Source organism: Tauraco erythrolophus, chromosome 15, assembly GCF_009769465.1.
Source record: "Tauraco erythrolophus isolate bTauEry1 chromosome 15, bTauEry1.pri, whole genome shotgun sequence".
NCBI classification, from domain to species: Eukaryota; Metazoa; Chordata; class Aves; order Musophagiformes; family Musophagidae; genus Tauraco; species Tauraco erythrolophus.
In genome coordinates this window covers 22,088,076-22,110,482 of record NC_141479.1, presented here as the reverse complement: position 1 = coordinate 22,110,482, position 22,407 = coordinate 22,088,076, and the positions used below count along the sequence as shown (strand labels likewise).

General features: G+C 43.5%; 1 protein-coding gene across 3 annotated transcripts in view; it reads right to left on the bottom strand.

The window, feature by feature from the left end:
* Positions 1–6,307: 6,307 nt before the first annotated feature.
* Positions 6,308–22,407, bottom strand: part of NFAT5 (nuclear factor of activated T cells 5) — a 65,938-nt gene continuing 49,838 nt past the window's right edge. For all 3 annotated transcript variants that reach the window (XM_086620917.1, XM_086620920.1, XM_086620918.1), the window contains 9 exons: positions 22,006–22,178; positions 17,621–17,755; positions 17,398–17,450; positions 16,115–16,247; positions 15,392–15,469; positions 12,063–12,211; positions 9,123–11,553; positions 7,667–7,913; positions 6,308–6,788 (listed from right to left, as the gene is read on the bottom strand). In XM_086620917.1, the coding sequence (XP_086477043.1) occupies positions 7,675–7,913; positions 9,123–11,553; positions 12,063–12,211; positions 15,392–15,469; positions 16,115–16,247; positions 17,398–17,450; positions 17,621–17,755; positions 22,006–22,178 (3,391 nt within the window). In that variant the 3' untranslated portion in view covers positions 6,308–6,788; positions 7,667–7,674. The remainder of the gene's footprint in view (positions 6,789–7,666; positions 7,914–9,122; positions 11,554–12,062; positions 12,212–15,391; positions 15,470–16,114; positions 16,248–17,397; positions 17,451–17,620; positions 17,756–22,005; positions 22,179–22,407) is intronic.

Here is a 22,407-nt window from a genome sequence, read left to right as displayed (position 1 = left end):
CACGCCAGGAACGCCCGGCAGGAAGGTGGGACCCACCCAAGGACGCAGCGGGAACAGAGGTAGAACGCTCTGCTCTGAAGGGGTTTGGAGCTTACTCATCCATAACGAGCTCAAACGGTAATTAATTTCTAATCGCCTCGTTTCGAATAGTGTCCAGAATAAAAAAGCGTCAGGAATACTGTGGTCTGCCAAGCAGGACACTGGAATGTGCTCCCAGTTCTGCAACACGCAGAAGTGCTGCTCGCTCTCCTTTCGCAGGGAGCTTCCCCCCGCGCTCCTGCCGGGGGGATCGGCACGGGGGACCCTGGGCCAGACCTTCCCCAGCCCCCCGACGGGCAGTTCCAGGGACTAAAAAGCAGCGGAGGCCGTTTCCATGATCTGAACACTGGACCCTTTGCTAAGCTGAACGCAGGACCACAACTGGAATATTTTATGGTGGGCTGCTGCCGCGCGTCGCAGTTTTGGAGCCTGAACCAAGCACTTGCCAAGAGAGTTCTGGTGAGCATCTCACAGCGAGGAAATCCTCGGATTCCCACGCCTGAATGTGAGGAGGCAAGTTATTAACTGCAACAACAAAAATCACAGCAGCTCTCTGGAAACAGCGGAGATGAGACCTGCAAACCGATGGCTCAGTGAGAAGCTCGGACGTTGGCTTTGGCAGAGGAGCTTCGATAAACCTGTGCCAGGACAATAATGTCCGTCGATCAACCTCGTGTCCAACAGCAGCGGAACGCGCCTGATCTGGCACGAAGTCACGGTGGACAAGACACATGCTACTGATTTTAGGGTCTGGATTTCTTTTAATTTCTCACACAATCCGTAAGAAATCAGTGCAAGCCAGGGCAGGGCTCGTCCCTCACGGCTGGAACCCAAGGGGAGCTCTCACCAGCTTTCCAGGAGGGAGTTTCCTGGATATGGACTGCTGCTGTACAAAAGTTTAAAAACAATTCAAGATCCCTGCCTTTATCGGGGCAGAGAGAAGAGGAATGACAGACACGCTTCACCGTCCCGATCCAAACCCACCCAGCGGAGCAGCAGCCGGGATCCTTTGCCATGCCAGAAGCTGAACGAGCCCCACGGCAGAGCTGCCGGCGTCGGCACGGCTCCTCCGCAGCACCACGACCCACCGCCACTCCCTGTCGGCACGAGCTGCTGGGAGACCAGCAACGGACAAGGTCCCACGTCAGGAGTCCCTTGAGGAAGAGGGGGGCAGGCTCAGCCACGGCTGTTGGTTCTACCCTTTTGCTAACACTGCGTCTGCCATCATTAATAAAAATATATAAAAATAGAAAAGTGCACAGCCGTTTCCAGGCGGGGGGTATCGGTGACGTTGACAAGCAGAGCAGGTTTCGGGAGCGACGTGACCACCAGCACCACACGTACAGTACTGAGAGGTGTTGGTGCAGCTACTACGGAGTCACTACAAAAACCTTGGTAAAGAGCCTCTCACTAAGGAAAAGTAGTGTTATTTCAGGTTTATAAAAATGTAAATATAACAGGAATCTAGGTGTGTGTCTACTAATTATTTATATATAATAGATACATGATCCCTCTATATACATATATATATATCCCTAGAATATTCAGGCACTGCCTATTTACACACCCACACGGACTGTAAGAAAGGAAAAGCCTCTCGTCCTGCGGAACCCCTCGGAGCCCTGTACTCAAGCTAGAGAACTTTCCAAGTACGCTTTGACAGGAGTTCTCTGCTGCTGCATTTTTCCTTGTATCCGGGTAACATTTATCACATTCCCAACAGGGATCCTCTACGCCCGGCTCCAGGGACTGCTGCCGTGTGCAAGCAGCAGAACTGGTCTGAACGTGAACACAAAGTGCTCGCAATCTGTCCCAAAAGACTACTCCAAATTAAGACAAAACCCCCAAACAAACAAAGTATCTCAGCACCAGTTTCCCCTTTAACTTCTAAAGTAACAGAGCTGCCCCCAGGCCCCTGGGATATAAAAACACGTACTCCGTGAAAATAAGTTTTGCACTAATGGGAAGTCACCAGCCATCAGTATTTCTTCTTCACACTTCCCACCTACACCGCGCCGCCCAGAGCGTGCAAAGCCACTCGCTCTGCTGGCTCCTGCTCCAGCACTCAGACAAACCCCCGTGATCCTTCACGCTCCTCTCCTGCCATCACGAGTGTCCCGACCGCTCGCCGTGCGGAGGCGTGAGATTCAAACCCGGCACTAACGCTGTTTTCTAACCCTGCACACACACACACACGTGTACCCTGGGGGAAGCTACCTACTGCTTCTTTAGTCTAACAACAACTTGGTTTGGTTTTCAATAAATCACCTTTCCTGCTACTCCAATCGTGCTTTTCAACTACGTTTTAAGACAAATACAAGCTTCTGACTTGTTTAGTGTTCTGAGGACTCTGCAAAGATGAAAGGAGTAGAAAATGTGTTCGGGTTTTCTTTTTAGAAACTATATCCTCAATGAAAATCAGATAGAAAAACAGACGCTTTAAAAAAAAAGTTCAGCTTATCTAAATTAGGGGAATGTCCACCGATACAGCTGCCCAGACTCTTGGTACTTCCAGTAAAAAAACTGCCAAAGTAACAAACACTTAACGGTATCTTAAAACTCAATAGGAAGTAACCACCGTGTCAGTAATTAAAAATAATTACAATAAAGTGGTTGGTGACTAAATATCTACTTTGCAACAGCAAGGCTGAAATGATTTCATGAGCTATTTTTCTGTTAAAATAATAGCAAAGCATTTGGCTTGAATAACTGCTGACAGACAGACAGCACAGAGGCAATTCGTAGCAAAACACGGACTCGCTAATTAAGCACGAAGCACCAATCACATCCTACCAGAGGAGATGTCTGGCTACTAACTGTGTGTTACTGGTGTCATTTCACAGACACCCACACACACGTGTACGCAGCAGTCCCGACCGGCCGCTACCAGGTACGGCTCCGATTCCCATCTGTGCCAAGCAATCGCCGTGCTGGGAAGCACCACGCAGCGTGGCTGCTGCAGGGGCACAAACAGCTGGAGAGCACCACCTCTGGCACGGAGGGTCAGATTTACCCGGTCTTTAAGAGGGAGGGAGCTCAAGCAGCAGGAAAAACAACATAAGGAAAACTCATCCCAGCAATGCAGCTCTGCAGCGTTTTGTTTTTCACCTCGTAATGTCTCCTATGTTTAACTGCTGCTTTGTGGACAGGATAGTAACTTCCCCTTTGTAGGAACGTTGAAGACCATGTCTCATTACCTTCTAACTTTCCCAACAGAAACGGGCTGGACACGATGCCACCACCTCACCTCCCAGGCAAGCGCTCCGTCTGCTCACGGCTAACAGGCACGCCAGCGTGAGCACGCCGAGGACTAACACGGGGATTAAAAAGAAAAAAAAAAAAAAGTAGAGTAAGCTCCAATTATCAATATCAACTGCTTAAATCCCAAAAGTAAGCGTTCAGGACTCTGATAAAACACAGATGTGGCTCAGCCACATGTTCTCAGGTCTTTCTGCCACGCAATCCTGCGGCCCGTCTGTAAGCTCGTTACTGGCTTATCCCGCCTCTCGTTATCCTCTGTAACAGCCGCTCCCAAGCACTGATCGACCGCTGAGCAACCTCTTCGTTCGCAAGACAAATACTTTTTGTAACCAAATCACATGTTCCAAGTGTTGTACATTTACACACTGACCTAAAATGAACAAGATAAATTTAATACAAGAAAAGAAAGGTGTTATCCAGAAGTGAAAAATGTGATCGCACAGCCCTTTTGTTTAGTTATTTAACTTTTTTTTTTTTTCTCTCTCTTCACAAGCAACCTAAAGTACGCACACGATTCAAACATACCCTTCCCCTGGAGCTGTAGCAGTCTTGGTATGAAGTTCTCTTTTGGACACCCATCTTGTTAAATGGAGATTTGGTCCCTGGTGACTGGGCACTAACCAGCACTTCGACGCACGGATACACCCCTTCGGAACGAGGGAACACACTGAAGCAGCACACAAGTGAACTTGTCCTTCCTATTACTTCTGTGTATGAAGGCCCCAGATGACACCCAACAGCTTGTCCTGGGACTGCGATCCTGCAAAACCCACCAGTTCAGTTGAGTAACTGGCTATGGACTTCCACGGCCACCTGGAAGTTGTTTCGGTCCATAATTCTCAGTCTTCTACATCGCCTCATACAGCATTCAGTCAACGCTGCAAGATTGTGTTTTCATGTCACGAACCATAATGGGATTTTGTTAATATTTTGTCTTAGCAGGAAAGAAAAAAAGAAAATGAAATCACAGAAAGAAAAAGCGTGGTTCAGGGTTACAAAGCAGCTCTGGACACTACGAAGCAGGGAATTCTTTTTATCATGATTAAAGTTTTAAACGTTTTAGCATAATCATAAATTAAGAGTTAAAACACAGAGGTGCTAATAATAAAATATTAAATAGACAGTGATAGTGGATAAAAGCTGAATGGCTCATTCTGAACGAAACCCCATTATTTTAGATAAGCCTAAATGCCTACGGGTTTCCTGACTAGACCGTATTGCTGAGTGACAGACACATCCAAACACACAGGGAAGCTTCTCGTAGCCAGCTGGAACAATACACTGCCTGATGGAATGGCGAGAGATGAACAAGTTATTCATGTTGCAAAAAGTACTTAAATACTCAATAAAGACATAACAAACCCCACCCCACCCACTGTTATCAGACGCCACGTTGTGGTAGAACATCAGACAAACTCACAAATTTACCACAAAAATGTGTGGCAAAAAGAATATTTTATATATATGTATATATATAAATTTTTATATTTATGCCAATGTACTCACTCAGTACAAATAGCAAAATAGTATACCATTTCCTAAATACAAAATATAGCTTTCCAAAAAAATGAAACACACATTAGATATAAACCATCCAAAACTTGAACGATTGAAAACTGTATTCAAAATTAAATGACCCAGAGCAGGTCTCTTTCTGAAAAGTTCCCTTCATATCGGCAAGAAGCCTTACTACTGAAAACGTAATTCAATGCCTCTCAATGAGAGAGAGAAAGAGAGAGACAGAAAGAGAAAGTGAACGTTAGGACAGACTGACGAACGGGAAAATCCATTAAAACAAACAGAAACTCTACACGGCTCAACTAAGCACACAAGTTAAGGGGAAAAAACACACAGTAAACAGACTACAGGAACTTAAAAACCATTTACAGACTGGTCTTTGTTATTTAAAATAACAAAAATGAAAAATGACATGATACCAACTACAGTCTGCCCAGGCACGACAGCCCCACGCGGCGGCTGTTCGGCTCCAACTGCACCAACAGCTTTCCACGTGCAGAAGGAGAAACAAATATTCCGACTGAGGCTGTAGTGAGATATCACAGAACTGTCCGCACAGCTGGAGCACCCAAAAATTCACATGCCTCACAACACAACTGCATGGGCTGGAGTGGGTTGTTTTTACATTCTGTAACATCAGTCAATTTTTTTGTGTGTGTTTTTTGTTTTTTGTTTTTTTTTTTTTAACTGAAACATGACAATCTAGGAACTAGACGTGAGGGACTGTTGGTAGGAAAAGAAAAATCACTTCAAAACGGCAACGAGCTCAATATGCTACAAAGATGCAACAGCTCAGGATGAAGTGACGTTTTCAAGAATGCTTAAAAATGATGTAATGTGCCCCCTATTTGGAGTAAAGTCAAGCTGAGGATTTACATCAGTAACAGCTGGAAAATGCCTGGTTAAGGGGGATTCCCGCATTTAGGAGGTGGTGGAGAAATTGCTTCCTCTTTCCTTAATCCTTGATTATTTGTCAAAGCTTCTACTGACTAAGCAACTGAACGCCATGGATTCCTAAAAGCTGCTTCTGATCTTTCAAGCCAGCAGGATGCTTGTGTCTTTTTTGAAAACGCAGTATGAAACCAAGGGGGAGAGAAGGAAAACGGTGAAAAGAACGAAGGGAGGAGGCTGGTTTGAGCGTGGCTAACGCAGCTTGATGGAGTTCGAACCCCAACAGTCGAAGTGAGAGACAGAGGAGTTCTCTCCTCGGCCAGCCACAACGTTCTTTTCAAGCTGAAGGTATTTTAGAGGATAAGATTTCAAGAGCAAATTTCCAGTAAGAGTTCCCCTTCATTTCTTCAGAGCCACCAAACCCTTGCTCTATGTACAGTTACACATAGGAGACATGGAAAACCGTTCATGTTCCGAGATGGGAAGCACCCACCTGTGGCTATCGACAGCAGCAAGCAGTTCTCTGCTTGCTTCTGACAGTTCTCAGTGGTTTTCCGTGCCACCTACTGCAATTAACAAATGCAATTATTCGCTCTCCCACTCAGCTGCAGGACACACGAACCCTCCGCTCGCCGACAGCTGAGAGTCACGGCTCGCGTCGCAGGCGTTCGGTGTTTCTGCATCACAAGCTTCTCTAGTCAAAAGAGGGGATGAGAAGGAAGAGGAGGAAAAAGAAGTAAACGTGGTAACGTGTACTACCTTCTAACAACAATAATAACTGACCAGATATGCTTTAAATTGAAAGAGCACCCCACCAGTAAGGAGGTTGAGGAACCTGGTAACGGCAGGATCCCACGCCCCAGTAAAACAAAGCATAGCTCTTCAGCATTATTGGCACTGCGAATGCCAAACACGACGGTCACAGCCCTAGGTGCTAGACGCTGCAGTCGGCCACGTGTGTGCTCTTTAGAGAAGACAGCCACTTTTTGACAGAAGCAATCGGTTCCACACAGCCTAATCCAGAGTCGGAAGGTCTGAGAGGATCTGGGAAACCATCACTTTTTTTCTTCACAGAGTTTCTGCAGGAAAAAACAAGCAAGCAAAACAGTTAGGTGTAACTAACTAAAGTCATTCTCTTACTTTTATGTAGCTCCTTCGTCTTGAAAGTCTCCTTCACGAGCAGAGAGGAAACTATGAGCGAGCATCGCAACGCAGCACTCTTTCATAGAGCAGGATTACTCTCTTTCCACTGACTTTTTTTTTTTTTAATTTAACTTCATATACAAGGCAGTTTAGCTTAGAAAATGAAGCGTATCGCTTAAGTGAAACTTACTGGGGGTTTAGCACGGCAACACTAAAGCCATGTTAAATGGGTGGGCAATGCCAGATTCCAGAGTTCTCCTGGTTCTGAGCACTCAGCTGTAGTCGAAGCCTCTTTCACCTCTCTGAAAAAGGCACTTTCCAAGAGCAGAACGTTTCCCAGTAACAGCTGGTAGCGTGGCTCGTTGCATGTGGCACGCTCTCAAGAGCCACCATACTCTACTGAAACTTGTTTTCACATCACAGTATTGTAACCCGGGGGCAGCTTCAGAACAGCACAGACTTGAGGTGTTATTTACTCAACAAGCCTCAAGTTTTTAACTACAGTCACATTTCCCAACGCTTTTATCTGCCACGCTCTCAGTCATCCTCTCTCCCTCCCAATAAAGTCGTAGACTAACAGTAGAAGACAAAACATACAACAACTGAACAAGTCCCAGTCTCAACCGTTTCATACAAATTCTGATCTCTGGGTTTGATAACTCTTCATCCTAGCCACTGGTGTTATATTCTTAATTCAGCATTACTGGGATTTCAGCTGGCCTCTTTAAGCCCAGCGATACACTCCGAAGTAAAGACGTCCTGAACAAAAGCAAGCACAGCAGGAAAGAACCCAGAACCCAAACACATTACTCACTTGACTGATCAAAACGAGCCGGCCATGTTGTTCCCCTGGTTTTGCAAGGACACAAGCAGATCATCTATTTTCTCAATGTTCTGATTGGCTGCCATAGCTGCAGGTAGCGGAGGAGTCTCCGGTATCTGCTGGGACAGAAGCGCTGGCACTGCTGCTTGCCCCTCGTTCTGTGGCTGACCCGGCTGACTTATGGCCATCAGCTCATCTGGCAACGTCGCTGGCCCAGAAGTCAGCAGCTGCCCACAGTCTGTTAAGCATAAGTGAAGAACGAAAAACCGTTTGAATTAGGTTAACAGGAGCAGTGAATTAGCCTACTTCTTCACATACATCTATACTGACCATAAACCATGTACAAAGTTACGTGCCCCTTTGTCCACTTGCCCACCTTTGCCCATCGCTCCCTCAGGGTACGAGCGAGGTTCAAGGTGCCCACATTGAATATATGGACTCTGCATTATGGCAAACACTGTGAACACCCTAGAGGACAACACTGAGCTAGAAGACAGACAAAATGCACAGCCCAGAAGAAGCGTTGAGTAAGACCATCCTTTGTCTGTCTTAGTTACAGATGCGTCTTTCTCAGTTCGGCCAAGGCACCCACCAGCTCCTTCTAGAGATCTCCCACCGTTCGAAGCGTTATCTTCAGCTTCATGGAAGGCCTTGGCTGCACGTGGCCTGAGTGTCATCAAGCTCATACAGCAAAGCACGTACTGGGGTACAACCACAGAGCAAGAACACAGCTATGGCCTTCCCAGATCTTTTATAAGACGCTATAATCATCCTCTGCATCTGCTACTTCTGGAGCTTCACAGGTACGTAACAGCCCTTTGCAGACAGATGGAAAGATCTACAGCCCAAAGAACTTGTCGCAGAGGCTAGATTCAGAGAGGCACCATGGAGAAGTGCTTATGAAGTTAAAGGGGTTTCAAATATACTTCAATAGGCACTTCTCTGGACTACACAGTTTTAAAAAAAAAAAATCCTTCCTTTCAACAATGTGTGGAGAAAGTCATGGCATAAATGGTGGAAATCAAATGCAGTAAGAGAAGGATTAGTGGAGCTGTCTTAAGAGGGTGTAATTTTTTTCCTTTTTTTAAAAAACGTGTGTGTACATGTATTTCATCTATTATTTGCGTATCTATTGTTAACAATATTATATGTAATAGTTGTTTATAGATACACACACAATTCTAAGATGGTTTTGTCACATGTTAATCCTAAGTGTAAGACCACCAACAGGTATTTAGGCTGAGTCCTCATGCAAAACCAGCAACATAAGAGTATGTTCAGAGCAACACGATCAGCACGTGTATTCTGTTGTAGCGCTACATTACTTATTTGAGGATTTTCTTTTTTTGGTAAGGAATATGTTAGAATGGAATGATCAGTTGTCTTGTGGACTCCAATTAGTGGCGCTTCTAAATTGTCAACTCAGAATCGGGCATCTACCACTTACTGTTCTGAATGCCAAACAGGAATATTCCTGATGTCTGCTGAGAGGAGGCAGGAGAATTCTGCAGCTGGCTGATAGCACCTCCTGCTGTGTTGTGAAACAAAGCAGCTTGCTGCTGCGGAGGAGAAGCGGTCCCTTGCATTCCTGCCATGCTGTTTTGAGAAGAGTACATCGGAGACTGCTGCAGCTCTTGCTGGCTCATACTATTCTGCAAGGCAGACATGGAAGCTGAAGAGATGAAGAGGGTGACTTGTTGCTCTTGAGAACTTGGTGATCCTTGGACCAGCTGAATCTGGGGTGAGTTATGGAAGATGGCTGGCTGCTGCGCTTCAGCCTGATTGGATCCAGGATTCTGAAGAGAAGACACTGTAGTCTGACTCTGGAATTGCATGGGCTGCTGCTCCTGGTTCATCGATGCCATGTTAGTCTGTGGGTGAAAAATGGACTGGCCTTGCTGCTCCTGATTGGTAACTGGGTTTTGATTTGGATTGAAAATCATGTTCTGCTTTTGAGAAGCAATCGTACTCATCGCGTTTTGATTACTGAACATCATGTTCTGCTGCTGCTGCTGCTGCTGTTCTTGAGACGGAGGACTACTCTGAATAGCAACTATCGAATGCTGAGGCTGGAAGATAGCTCCTTGTTGGTTCTGGGGAATTGAACTGGACTGGATGGAGCCTAATGACACTTGAGACTGAAACAAACCTTGCTGAGCAGGCTGAGTCTGGGGCTGTTCTTGGGGAAGCATAGAACTCTGGATATGAGATATCTGTGTCTGTTGCTGGAAAGAAGTCTGCTGTTCAGTGTTTGTTGCTGTCTGCAGAGGAGAAATGGAATTCGGGCTTGTAAAGAACGACATCTGTTCTTCCTGAGTTGCAGGGTTGCTCATTGAACTCTGGGAGAGGAACATGTTGGCAGACTGCTGGTCTTGAGGAACTGAAGAGCTCTGTAATACACCCATGGCGTTCTGCGAGTGGAATATTGGAGGCTGCAGTTGGTCTGAGGAGTTAGTACTGGTCTGGTTGTGGACAATGGAATTCGGACTGTGAAAAAGAGAGCCTTGTGTCTCCTGCGATATATTCTGAGCATCACCAATAGGGTTCTGAGAGTGAAAAAGCTGAGCTTGTGAATGTGGAGACTGCTGCATAAAGCTTCCCGACTGAATAGACATCATTTCTCCACCTTGCTGGAAGAGGCCACCTCCTTGTTGTTGAGTTCCGCTTGCCTGAACAGTCATCATGTTTTTGGTAGATGGAAAGAGATTAACTTGGGATTGACTTTCTCCACTATGCTGCATTTGAACCATGGTCTGAAATACAGTACTTTGCATCTGTTTACTCTGTCCGGAAGCTTCTTCTCCATCTGCAGAATTGGACGCCTGAAACATAGTAGCTCCATTGTTGGAGACCTGCTGCTGAGCAGTAGGAGCAGTCTCACTTCCAGAAACACCAGGAGACGAAGAGAATAATTCACACTGCATCTGCATGTCTTCGCTTGTTGATAACCCACTCATTATGTGAGGAGTCTGCTGGTAAACGGGTGACTGTTGGAGGGCTCCATTCCCTGAAGTCGTTGAAGAGAACAAATCAGACTGCATCTGTGTTGCAGCTTGGCAAATGTTTTGTTGGATTCCTATCACCATTGCTGCAGAAGTCTCCATCGCCTGCTGCTGCTGCTGTTGCTGCTGTTGATTGGACAACGTGTTTTCAGGCTGTGAGTGAACATTTTCAGCTCGTCCAGGCAAAAGGTTCTCTGGTCTGGAATGGACAGCTGTGTCAGATGAGGAAAATATCCCAGAATTGACACTATTTTGTATCTGGCTAACTTGCTGAAAGATATCTGCATTTAGCTGGTCCTGAACATCCTCACTGCTTTCCGAACCAGAAAATAAAACAGAAGATAACTGCTGTTGAGCTTCCAGTACCTGTTGCACCAAGTCAACGTTTCTGTTGCTGCCAGCAGCAGTGCTAGTTGGAAAATTTCCAGCTTGCAGTTGCTGTATAGTGTTCTGTAACTGACTCACGCCGCTCGCTGATGAGAAAATACTTGACGAAATCTGTTGCTGCAATGCCTGTGCTGGTTCCGAGAGCGCAGACTGCTGTTGTTGTGATGCATCAGTTAATTGTGACAAAGTGACTACCGAGCCATCCGACTGCAACACCTCCCTGGTTTGGGAATCTCTTGTTTGGAACTGCGCAGCTTGCTGCAGTAACGCATCACTGTTCTGCAGCTGACCTGGAGTAGAGACTGCTGAAAAGCTACCAGGCTGGGAAACGTTCTGTGTTGGGATAGTAGTTAGTGTCTCTGGATTGAACACCTTCGGCTGTATTTGTTGCTGGTTTTCATTTTCAGAAGCTAAGTGGGAAGCAGAAGTTGATATTCCGGACATACTGTTTTCCAATGTTTGTTGAGTTGGTCCAACCACATTAGAAGCCTGAAAAGAGCAATATGTTAAGCAATTTGTAAGCTTACTCAGGTTACACTTATAAAATTTCCACCAATCCACAACTCAGGAAAGATCAGACGAAGATCTGACGGCTATGTATCTCTCCACACACAACCAAACAAGTACGCAAATGACTAGCAGCGGAAATGCTACTTCAAGGGAGAAGTCAAGGTACAATTTAATGAAAGCAATGCTAGGAAGTGAATAAAATAATATTTTTACAGTAATTTACTAGTTCTGTGTCACAGGACAAAACCCCCACATGACAGTATCACTAATCAATCCATCTGTTTGAATGCAGGAACAAGAGAAGTCACTTTCAACGGGAACTGCCCGTTATTTTAATCACGCTCTGCGATCCTACGTTTTGCCCAGACTGATCTCGGACACGACATGGTCCCAGGGTGTTACTCTTCTCCACTATTAGTACATGGACTGGCAGGGAGATGTAACCAAGACTACCAAAGCTACAGTCTTCAGACCACAACCAAACTTACCTTGAAGACAGGGGGAGATCTTTTTTCTGCACTTACTTCCATCGGAGCCACATCTTCATTCTTAATCATACTGCTTGGCATGAGTGGAGTTATCAAGGCACTAGGAAGAATGTTTACCTTCTCCAGGTTACAACCAGTGGCCTTCACTGCTGCATTCACAAATAAAAACAGAAGAAGGGCAATGGAATGATAACACTCACTAGGCCAAGAGTGGGTTTCTGCTGGTGCCCTGCTTCCCGTGTCACTTGTCAGCCCTACCGCAAGAGCTCTCATCCCTGTCCAAGACACTCATGTGCAGAGAGATCACTGCAAACAACACTTCAAATAAACCTAGAAAACCTGAAGCCTTCAGAGGCTATTTTTAAGACTAACAGCAATGCCATAGTTTTGTTTTCTTCCATTTCCCATCGTTTTAGACCAGGACAGCCATCCACCAGCTGCTTAAGCTACAAACACAAAAGCTTACGACACCTTTCCACAAATTATCAGATTTTAAACTTTACTGCACGTCAACTGTATAACTTTTCTATTTTATTTTGAAAAATGTCTGTTTTCAGATAAGCATGTGAACAGAGTGCCCAAAGCATTCAGACTGTATTTTCATTCTGTTAAATGACTAATCAAGTAAAAACCTGACAAATCTGCGTGCCAGCTCTGTAGCAAGAGCAAATTGCTATTTTGCCTTTGCAGTGCCTATTTTTTTTTTAAAGTTAGAAAGGTGGCTTCTTAAAATGAACCTTTTTAGTTTTAATTTTTCCTGATCCACATAAAAAATACTACATAAGCTATCTGAGATCTTTGCTGTAAATGAAATTAACTTTCTTGATTTCACCTACCGCTGAAATTGAGCTTAAAACAAACCAACGGGAAAAACTGTAAAAAACATCGTTCCAGAAGTACTTTCAAGTAAATTAAAGAATTAATCTTCAACAGTTGTCAATATACCGACAGTCAAACAAACTCTTTCCCTCCTTCTGTTGACTCAGGGGCTTGGGGTGGCTCCAGACATACAAGCCCTGTGACCCAACGTGTCGGGGAACGCGGTTTGAGCGAGTCTGTTGTGAAACACGTCTGCTTCAGGACAGCCAGTCCTGCAGTGTATTAAACACAGCAGCCAGTATTTTTCTATCCTGTAGTCACAATTTATAAGCTTTTCTCCTCTACGTGCTCAGTCATGTTGTGCTCATCAGAAACAATAAAAAAATCTGTGTAAGTAATAAAAAAAAAAAAACCCTAACGGTACACAGATCAGATTCCAGCAATGCACGTTTGTTCATAGTGACATATTTGGCTGGAAGAATGATAAAAAAAGAAGTGAGACTAATAATGAAAAAAGTTTCAAAAGCAGAGAAATACTGTTGGTTTTGGTCTTTTACTATGTTTTTGTAACACAGTTTAGAACTTCTGCATAGTTGCCACCTTATCAAGGCAAACACATCCTCTTTCCTTTTTCTCTCAAAGCTGGAAACTGGAACCATCATTAACCAGTTAAAAACAGTGCTCCAGCGCTACTGCAATGTTAGAAGGCAAAGACCTGAACTAAGCAGCTGTCCATACAGCCTCAAGTTTTACAGAACAGCTGAGAATTACAGATTTGTTGTCTCAAAAAGTAAATCATCACTGAAGTCTGTCAAATCTGCAGACTCTTAAAACATTGGAGCTAAGAATCTGTAATGGCTTCGGGAAGCCACGTTTGTTTGGGTTTTTTTCCCACACATGCAGATGATGTGATAGAAATCATTTTAGGGAATATTCACAAATTCCTGAGACAAAGATTAAAATGCAGGGTAGGAAGAGAAAGGCCCTGTAGCTCAATATGTAACTGTACATGTCTCTGGCAGCAACAGTCCGTTCTGTTCGGCCAGGGCTGCTGGAAATGATGCCACTAAACAAACGCTGAATTCTAGGATTTAGCTCCCAGTGAAAGGAAACAGGAAGGAAGCAGCATCTCACTGGATCCCCACCTGGACTTTATCATTTCAGACCAGTGAGCAACGACAGGCTGGGACACATGCAGAGACAAACTACGTCAAGTGGACAGAATTGTCTGACCTCTGGTTCCTGATCAGCCTAGAGCAGAACGGGTACAGGAATGGACTGTGGAAAAAGAGCTGGCCAACAGAAACCCCGCACAGAAAGTAAATTAAGATTTATCATATAAATTCAATGGAGGACATGAAGCAACACAAATAGCACCTTGTGTTCTTACGAACAGCAGACGTTCTCCCGAAGCAGCTGGTATCTTCCCTTGGTTAAGCCTCCACACTAAATTAGATGGATGCCAGGCTTGCCCTGGTACATTAGTTATTGTTTGCCTCATCTTCTTAATCTTGCTACTAGAAGTCCTTTTAACAGCTTGTTTCATTGCCCTAAATATTTTTGCATATTTCTCCCTCAAACATTCTCTGCAAGTTTAAACTCATCATATCTTGTATTATCCTCCCTAACAAGTTGTAAAGTCAACTTGTAAACATATCCCCTGCCAAGACCCAGCTATTAACTTCAAACATGAGCTTCAGGATTTTAACCTGAAGCTATGGATTCCTATCAAACTTGTGATCACATTGTTAATTTGCTTACCTTTCAACCTGTTTTCACCAGAGCAGGCTATGGAAATTTCCATTAACCTCTGTACACTGCCATAGCTTTAACGATCAACTAAGAAACATTTCCTTCCTCTACTTTATCCCAATATCAGAAGGATCAATCCACTTCACACTTAAAAACCAGGCAAACCCAAACCTTGCTCCCTTGGAACAAAACTACAAACTGTGTGGACAGAACGGTCAAGAAAAAAACCACCTCCCTGACAGGAGCAAGTTGAAATGGCCAGAATTAGCATTCCTCACCAGACCCGTTGGAAGTGGTCTTACAAAACCACTGGACAGCTTCCCAAAAATGCCAAGTTGGCGTGTTTGTGTTTTCCAGTGCTTGGTTCTTCCCCCACCTGTGTGTTTTTGCTTAATTTAACACCACACATTTTCTAAATCCTTTGTATTAACTGCCCCATCTTAGGCTTCTCCCTTTTTAATTCTTCACTTGCAAGCATATTAAATGAAGATTAGACTCCAGGGCCTGAGGCATGGAATTTTTTTTTAATTATTATTTTTTGCAAAGTTTTTGTTCTATACTAGCTCATGTTAAAATACATTTAAAGGAATACTGTTATAAAGTAAAATATTCAGCATCAGAAAACAAGCCTCTCTGTAAGAATATAGTCAGATCTTATAAGCACAGACTTATCTTCACAGGACACCTGACTCATTCCTTCAAATTTGGGTAGGAATTTATAGTTAAATTATTAACAATGATAAGAATCAATTTAGTACCTTTTATAGCCTCTTCAAAACAACAATGTTGGGCTGGGCTGGAGATTTCCTTCTTCACATTAACATTCTGAGTACCAGCTGTTGAGACAAAACACATGGAAAATTTACTTTACGTTAAAACAACAAACAAGCAAAAAAACCAAAGCAAACCAAACCAGATACTTATACCTTAAAGAAATTAAGGTTCTTTGAAACCCAGAGAAACATTCTGAGTCGTACATAAACTTTGTTTGTGGCTGTGAATGCACCAATGATCACAGTGCCCAAAATCTCCTTTTCACTTCCAAAAACGAAAGAGTCAGTCTGCAATTGCGCTGCGTATTGTAACGCAGATAAATAAAAACACATTGTATGGTCAAACACCCGCCTTCCTTAGGATAAAGCTTGGTGCTATTTTTGGTTTGCATTTGGTGCACTGTATGTAGTATGTCTACTTTTCTTCCTGCTCAGTTTCATTTTGAACCCTATCCTAGAAATGGATGCTACTTTATAAGAGCAGCTGTCTCCGTGCAGCTGAAATTTAAACTGCCTGCTACATAAATGGGAACAGCCAAGTCCTTAGAGTTTATTATTTAACAAAGCAAACCTCATCAGCACGAGCAGTTTGAAAAGATTCACATAATTTAACATTTCTGCTGTGTGGACTAAGTACTATGAAATCAGAAGTGAGATGCTTAGGAGGTAAAACCACCCATTCTTTTTCCACTCCTCTGGTTTACATACATGTGTCTGGAGTGTATGTAAATGGTTGCACATCGTGTGATCTTCCAGCATTGGTCACCACATATATTCCCACCGAAACAGCTGAGGTTATTTGCTGGTCGTGATATGGTGGCACCTTCACAATAAGGTGATTCTGCAATGCAAAGATAATTTAAAAAAAAAAAAAAATCAAAAATCACATTAGAAACCTTACTTTATTACTATTGACCTTGATCCCTAAGGTCTTTTCCAACCTAGAAATCTATGAAATCTATGAAATCTATGAAATCTATGAAATCTATGAAATCAGAAAACAGACTGACAAAACACCATAAAAATCAAAGACATAGGGGAAATGTGATCAAGTTACACCTTCAGTAACTAACTCATGCTAGAAGAGAGATTTGAACCATCTGCCTGTACGGCGCTCGCTGGCAACCTGCAGCTGAAACAGAAGGGGAAGGAAGGACGGACGGATGTAGGAAGCCCAGTGCTTAAACACAAGCGTACACCTAACATGCCTCAGTGAGCTGCAACCAGTCTGCCACCAAGTTCTGCTGGACTCAGACACTCCACTGTTCTGCTGAGGCACATCTTTGTACTGGGTGCGAACAGAGGATGCAGGTTCATGTCACGCTCCAGCGGATTTCACACCCAGCAGACTCGAAATCCAGGCTTGCGCTCATCCAACAGCCACAGCCATGAGCCATCTATGGGCTGCCTATTCCCCAACTATCTATCCCCCTGGAAGCGCAGAATCACTTCTGCCAGGCATGGAATGCTGCCTTCAGAAGGGGGAGCAAGATGAGATTTGTCTGACGTCATTTACATCTAAATCTCTCTAATTTCAGTCCAACAGGCCATAAAGACACTTAGTTGTGTCAAACAGAATAAACAAATATTCTGCGAAACATTTTCAAGTGGAACAGAAATCCAGCCAGGTGTAACGACTCCATCGTACACCCGACCTGTTCCTACTCAGCAGTAATCCAAGGTGTTCTCGGGAAAGCTGCTGGGAAAACTCTATCAGGCCTTTTAATCACACTGTATGAACGGGCACAGACCCGCTCACCCAGTTCGTACACCCCACTCCTACTGTGCTAGCTCAGTTCCCAGTCAGAAAGTGAACAATTATAGCTGTCTAAACCTAAAACAATGATATTCTACCAGACTCACTAAAGAACTTATCTGAGGAAAAAGAATATTATTTCTAGAAATGCACAGGAAGAGGGAAAGGCTTATTCTATTTCCCTTTGGGAAGTGAATCAGAGGGTTTTTTTAATGTAATAACAACACAAAAGTACCTGATGAAATAATTCCATGTCTATTTCAGCTTCTGCCTTCCAAGAATTCTCATCTAAATGAAAGTTAAAAAGCATAATTTATTGCACATCCTTATAAAGCAATTTATTTTAGTGCCTTTGATTCTGCTTCTCAGTTTGCTCTCTGCAACCACACTTTATCAACCAACATAGACCCCAACACGCTCTCTTCAGCACCCCAAGCCAGTACTGCTTTCACACTAACCAGAAACGTTTTCCTGGAAAATCACTTTTGTTCCCTTTAGAAAGTTCTTGCCAATCAAAAAAACCTCCTCTTCCCCCTTCACCGAACAACTGTGCAGACTTTTCTTTAGGATCTCGGGAACTCCGGCTGGTTGAGCTGAAATTGGAAAAAAAACATACTTTGAAATCAAGAAAACATCAACATCTGAAACAAAAAGCTTTTACTTACAGGATTACAAAGCAAAGAAAAAAAAAAATAATTCCTGAGCCTCTTCCTTTACTATATCACATTCATGACACAACTTTTCAGAAGACAACTGTTTTTATTATTTCCTCGCTAAATATGATGATCTCACAAAAATCACACTTAGGTTAATGATCCAGTAAATCGTTTCCCTTTTCTCCTGTGTTTATTAAATCTTCCAAATGAAACTTTCAGTAGTTGAGCTAAAGCTCAAGAAGTGTTCAGGAGAGAAGAAAATTTGAGTCTGTAATTTCCTGGCATAGAGAGTGATAAACAAAGGCATCAGCCCTCAGACGCGGCTGACGCACACCTTCGAGCTCATGAGAACATTTTTTATGAAGATTATTTTATTCTGGTATGCAGAGGAGTAGAAGCAGTAATTCCCATATTATTAGTTTTTACAGACTTTTTTTTTTTTTTTTTACAGGACATAGCCTTCTGGCTGGTGCAAGAACCCAGGGCCTTGGGCAACCTGATGGAGAGCAAGGTGTCCCTGCCCACGGCAGGGGGCTGGAACTGGATCACCTTCAACATCCCGTCCAACTGAAACCATTCTAGGGTTCTGTGATGACTCTCTAAGACCTACACACTTCAGCCAACACGAATCCTTGCAGGAGTCGCATCTCTCCAGTTGGGAATTACAGCAATTTAGACCCTATACACTAGCAAAGAGAACGCGGCTTACGGATACACGTCCCGGGAAACCTCTGGCCAGTGATTCGGGGGATGATTTACGTAACAACTACAAACTGGCTTTGCTGCAAACCATTCCTACCCTTCTTCAAGCAGAAATCAAATAAGACCACGTGTGCCAAATGAAAACGAGCACCAAAGACAATTTAAATACAGACATTTTAAAATAAGGTACGTTGACTTTGTCGCATTCCACCTGTTAGGAAACATTTCCAGTTTCTAACGAAGTTTCTCAAGCACCTTTTCTATCCACCACAGACCCTCGTGCCAAAGCTGGCACTTGCACGTTGCACTCACGTGGCCCACTTTTGTGTTCAACAGCAGCGTCCTCTGGGCTCACCACCCAGAACACACGTACTGCAACACTCCAAATTATTTAATGACCTTTCAGAAAGGATTTTTCTACAACTGTCGCAGCGGGTTTCCAGGCAACCATTGCACAACTACTAAATATGCTCAAGGCACATGAACTCCTGAAAAGGGGAGCTGGATTTCGGTCTGCCACCAAGTTAACAAAGTCTATTTAAGACACAGACCTTCATAAAAGGCCTGCACCCACTTAAAGTCTTTCCTGCTGTTTCAGGAACATTATTGCAACGTGGACAGCAATGTCAGTTATGAAAGACAACAGGAGCAGGCTCTGATGAGTGAAAACGTGACCCTTACTATGACGTGGTAGAGCACACACCTGCAAGAAGATGCACGTAGCAAAGAAACCGGATGTAATGTGCTGGAGGAGAGGATTTATATAAACAAATAACTTAATAAACAATGAAGTTTTATACCATATTGATCAGACAGTATGTATGTATCAGCACTGTTTGGTTGTCTAGGGTCTACTGCAAGTCGCCAGAACTTGGGAGTAAGTTAAGACAGAAGCACAGAATCCTGGAAAGAGCCTCAAGAATTCCCTTCTGAACCTTCATACCATGACCAGTTTTACCCACCTCATTCCTCAAAGACACAAGTCTAACCAGAGTATTTTGTTTCTTTGTTTTAGACTTCCAGCAATGGAGATGCTACAAAATATTGAGCTCCTGGAGCGAGTCCAAAGAAGGGCGACTAAACTGGTCAAGGGGCTGGAAAATAAAACTTATGAAGAGAGGCTGAGGGAGTTGGGGTTGTTTAGCCTGGAGAAGAGGAGGCTGAGGGGAGACCTGATTACGGCCTATAAATACTTGAGAAGGGATGGTGGGGAGGTGGGGGAAGGGCTCTTTACATTAGTGATGGGTGATAGAACAAGAGGAAATGGGTATAAGCTTAGTCAGGGGAGATTCAGGTTGGATGTTGGGAAGTATTTCTTCTCTGAAAGGGTTGTCAGCCACTGGAATAGGCTGCCCAGGGAGGTGGTTGAGTCCCCATCCCTGGATGTGTTTAAGAATAGGGTGGATGATCTACTTGAGGATATGGTTTAATGGGGATTAGGGATGGTTGGACTCGATGATCTCTAAGGTCTTTTCCAACCTAGAAATCTATGAAATCTATGAAATCTATGAAAATTGCTGGACAACCTCTGAGCTACTTAAACAATCAGGAAGATTTTCTTATCAACTGACCAAAACCCAGCTTGCTAAAAACTAAACCAATTTACTTCTTACTGTATTTTTTTTTAAAAAAAAACAAACTTTATTTATGAAAGGATAACTTCTTTCCTTCTTTCCTTCTTCCTTTTATTGTAACATCCCTCTGTATGTCATCACTTCCATATATTCTGCTTTTTTACTCACTGCCCATATCTCAAAACAGCCACTAACGTTGCAGGTGTAAATGGATCCATTCAACAGAGCGAAGGCTACACGGGACCCTCATAAATCAATGCTGGAACGGCCTTACCAACAAGCTAAGCAGGAAATGCATCAAATCCAGCTTTTTTTAGCTAAACAGCCTATTTTAAAATCAGTCTCTAAAACATCTCAGACTCTCTGCTTTTACTTACAATAGCAAGTTTTGGATTGATAAGTGTTTAAGATAAACAACAGCCGACTTCCATTCCCATTCCTGCTATGATTTAAATATTTTCTCTTTAACCAGTAATTTAATGATACAAACAAATATTTGGAGATTTTGTAGAAAATGTTTTTTTTTTTCCTCAAATGTGAAAATTAGTATCTGATACTACAATGCTTTACTGACTGGAATGGAGCTACAGAGACAACCATATTTCCAGCAAATGTACTTGTGTATTTTCCTAAAAAAAGCCTAAGTCTGAGAACCCCACCAGTGCAAAAAACACTATAAAAAGAAATATTTTTGCTCTTCCTGTCACTTTTTGCTAAAAGAGGGACAGGAACACCTCAAGCTGACCTTTCTGGAAAAGCACCCCAAACGTCAAATTACTGCCCAAGCACAGAACACGGCTGAGGAGAGAAGGAGAGTCCTCCCCTGCATCACGTCTCTGGTTATGAGCCTTTTCAGGGTTTCCACAGGATCACTGCTCTCCCTAAGTCCTGCCAAGGGATCCTCTGTGAGGGTGGAATACTGGGAGGAGAGACGGGCTACATGGCCCAGGTGCCGAACCACCTGCTGCCCGCGGCGCTGGAATCGCGCGGTGGTATCTGATGTGGGGCTCTCATGTTTCTAATGACCTCCTCTTCCAATCTGTTCCTTCGCTGGCGACGAAGCTGCAGTTTCTGACGAGTTGAATAAGAGCCCTGACACAATAGGTACTGACAGTGTTTAGGAAAAAGAAAAAAACCCAAAACAATAACTTCTTTTTATACAACAGGAAGAGCCCAACACGAGTGTCCAGCAGCTTGCATAACCATCCTATGCTCCACACACGGAGAAAAAGCCTTCCTACCACCTCATTCATCAACAAGTATCAACAATCCCATCAACAGCTGTATCTAACACACTTCCCTGTCTCTTCTCTTTGACAGAAGAGCAGAATTCCCAGAAACGGGAAGTCACTACAGACTGTGCACACACCAGCATCCCCTGATGTGCCGCAGCCTCCCCGCATTTCATTTTCCACGTGGTTCAGTGTAACCTACCAGTCAGTGCAGCCATCTGTGCTCAGTGCTCAGCAGAGCATTTTAATAAATAGCTACAAAAAGTTTCATTCCTGCACTGAACCAGAACAGATTCCGCCCCTGGCCCACGCTCCTGGACTGATTAGAAGCCCTGTCTGTCACTGAAAGCTGATGGATGAACGTGACCAACACAGAAGAGATTAAAACCTGGATCAAAAGAGCCATACAATAAGTTCAAAGCAATCATGACAAAGATTCGGACCTTTTGAAAGGGAAAAATCCATTTAATAAAAATTTTAACTGCTTTTAAATACTGGTCAGTCATTTAACTAAAACCCCATCCCACTCCAAATAAAAATCAATCCATGGGATCTTAGCCATAGCGGTTCTGAAATAATCACAGATTAACACTGGAGTGGTTTTCTCCCAAGGCATCTCATGCCAATCACACTAAAATCCAGAGTCCTCAAATACCCAACTTCTTATTTTGATACTTACTGCACAAAATTGGGGAAGAAGGTGTCTGAAGAGTCAAAGTTGAACCATCTTTGCGAGTGATGTTAACACGAAATACCAGCCTAGCACGTGTGCTTTTTTTCTTGGAACCAGCGATCCCTATCCTAGCTTCAACATCAGCATTCCTCAGCTTCAGTATTCCCACGCAATCAACCCTACCAACACAAAACAGTTGAGAGGTTAGAACAGAATTTAGTAAGTTCAGCATCTTTAATAGTCTTTTTAACTAGTTACACAAGCCACAAAGTCAAAAATCTTGAATTAATTACTGAAATATTATATTTTTTTCTGGTAAGCATTCCATTTATAATCCCAGATCGTCATTCTTCCATTCCTGAGGGTAGATCTGGGTTTGTAGGACTATAACTACACGATATTCTGCAT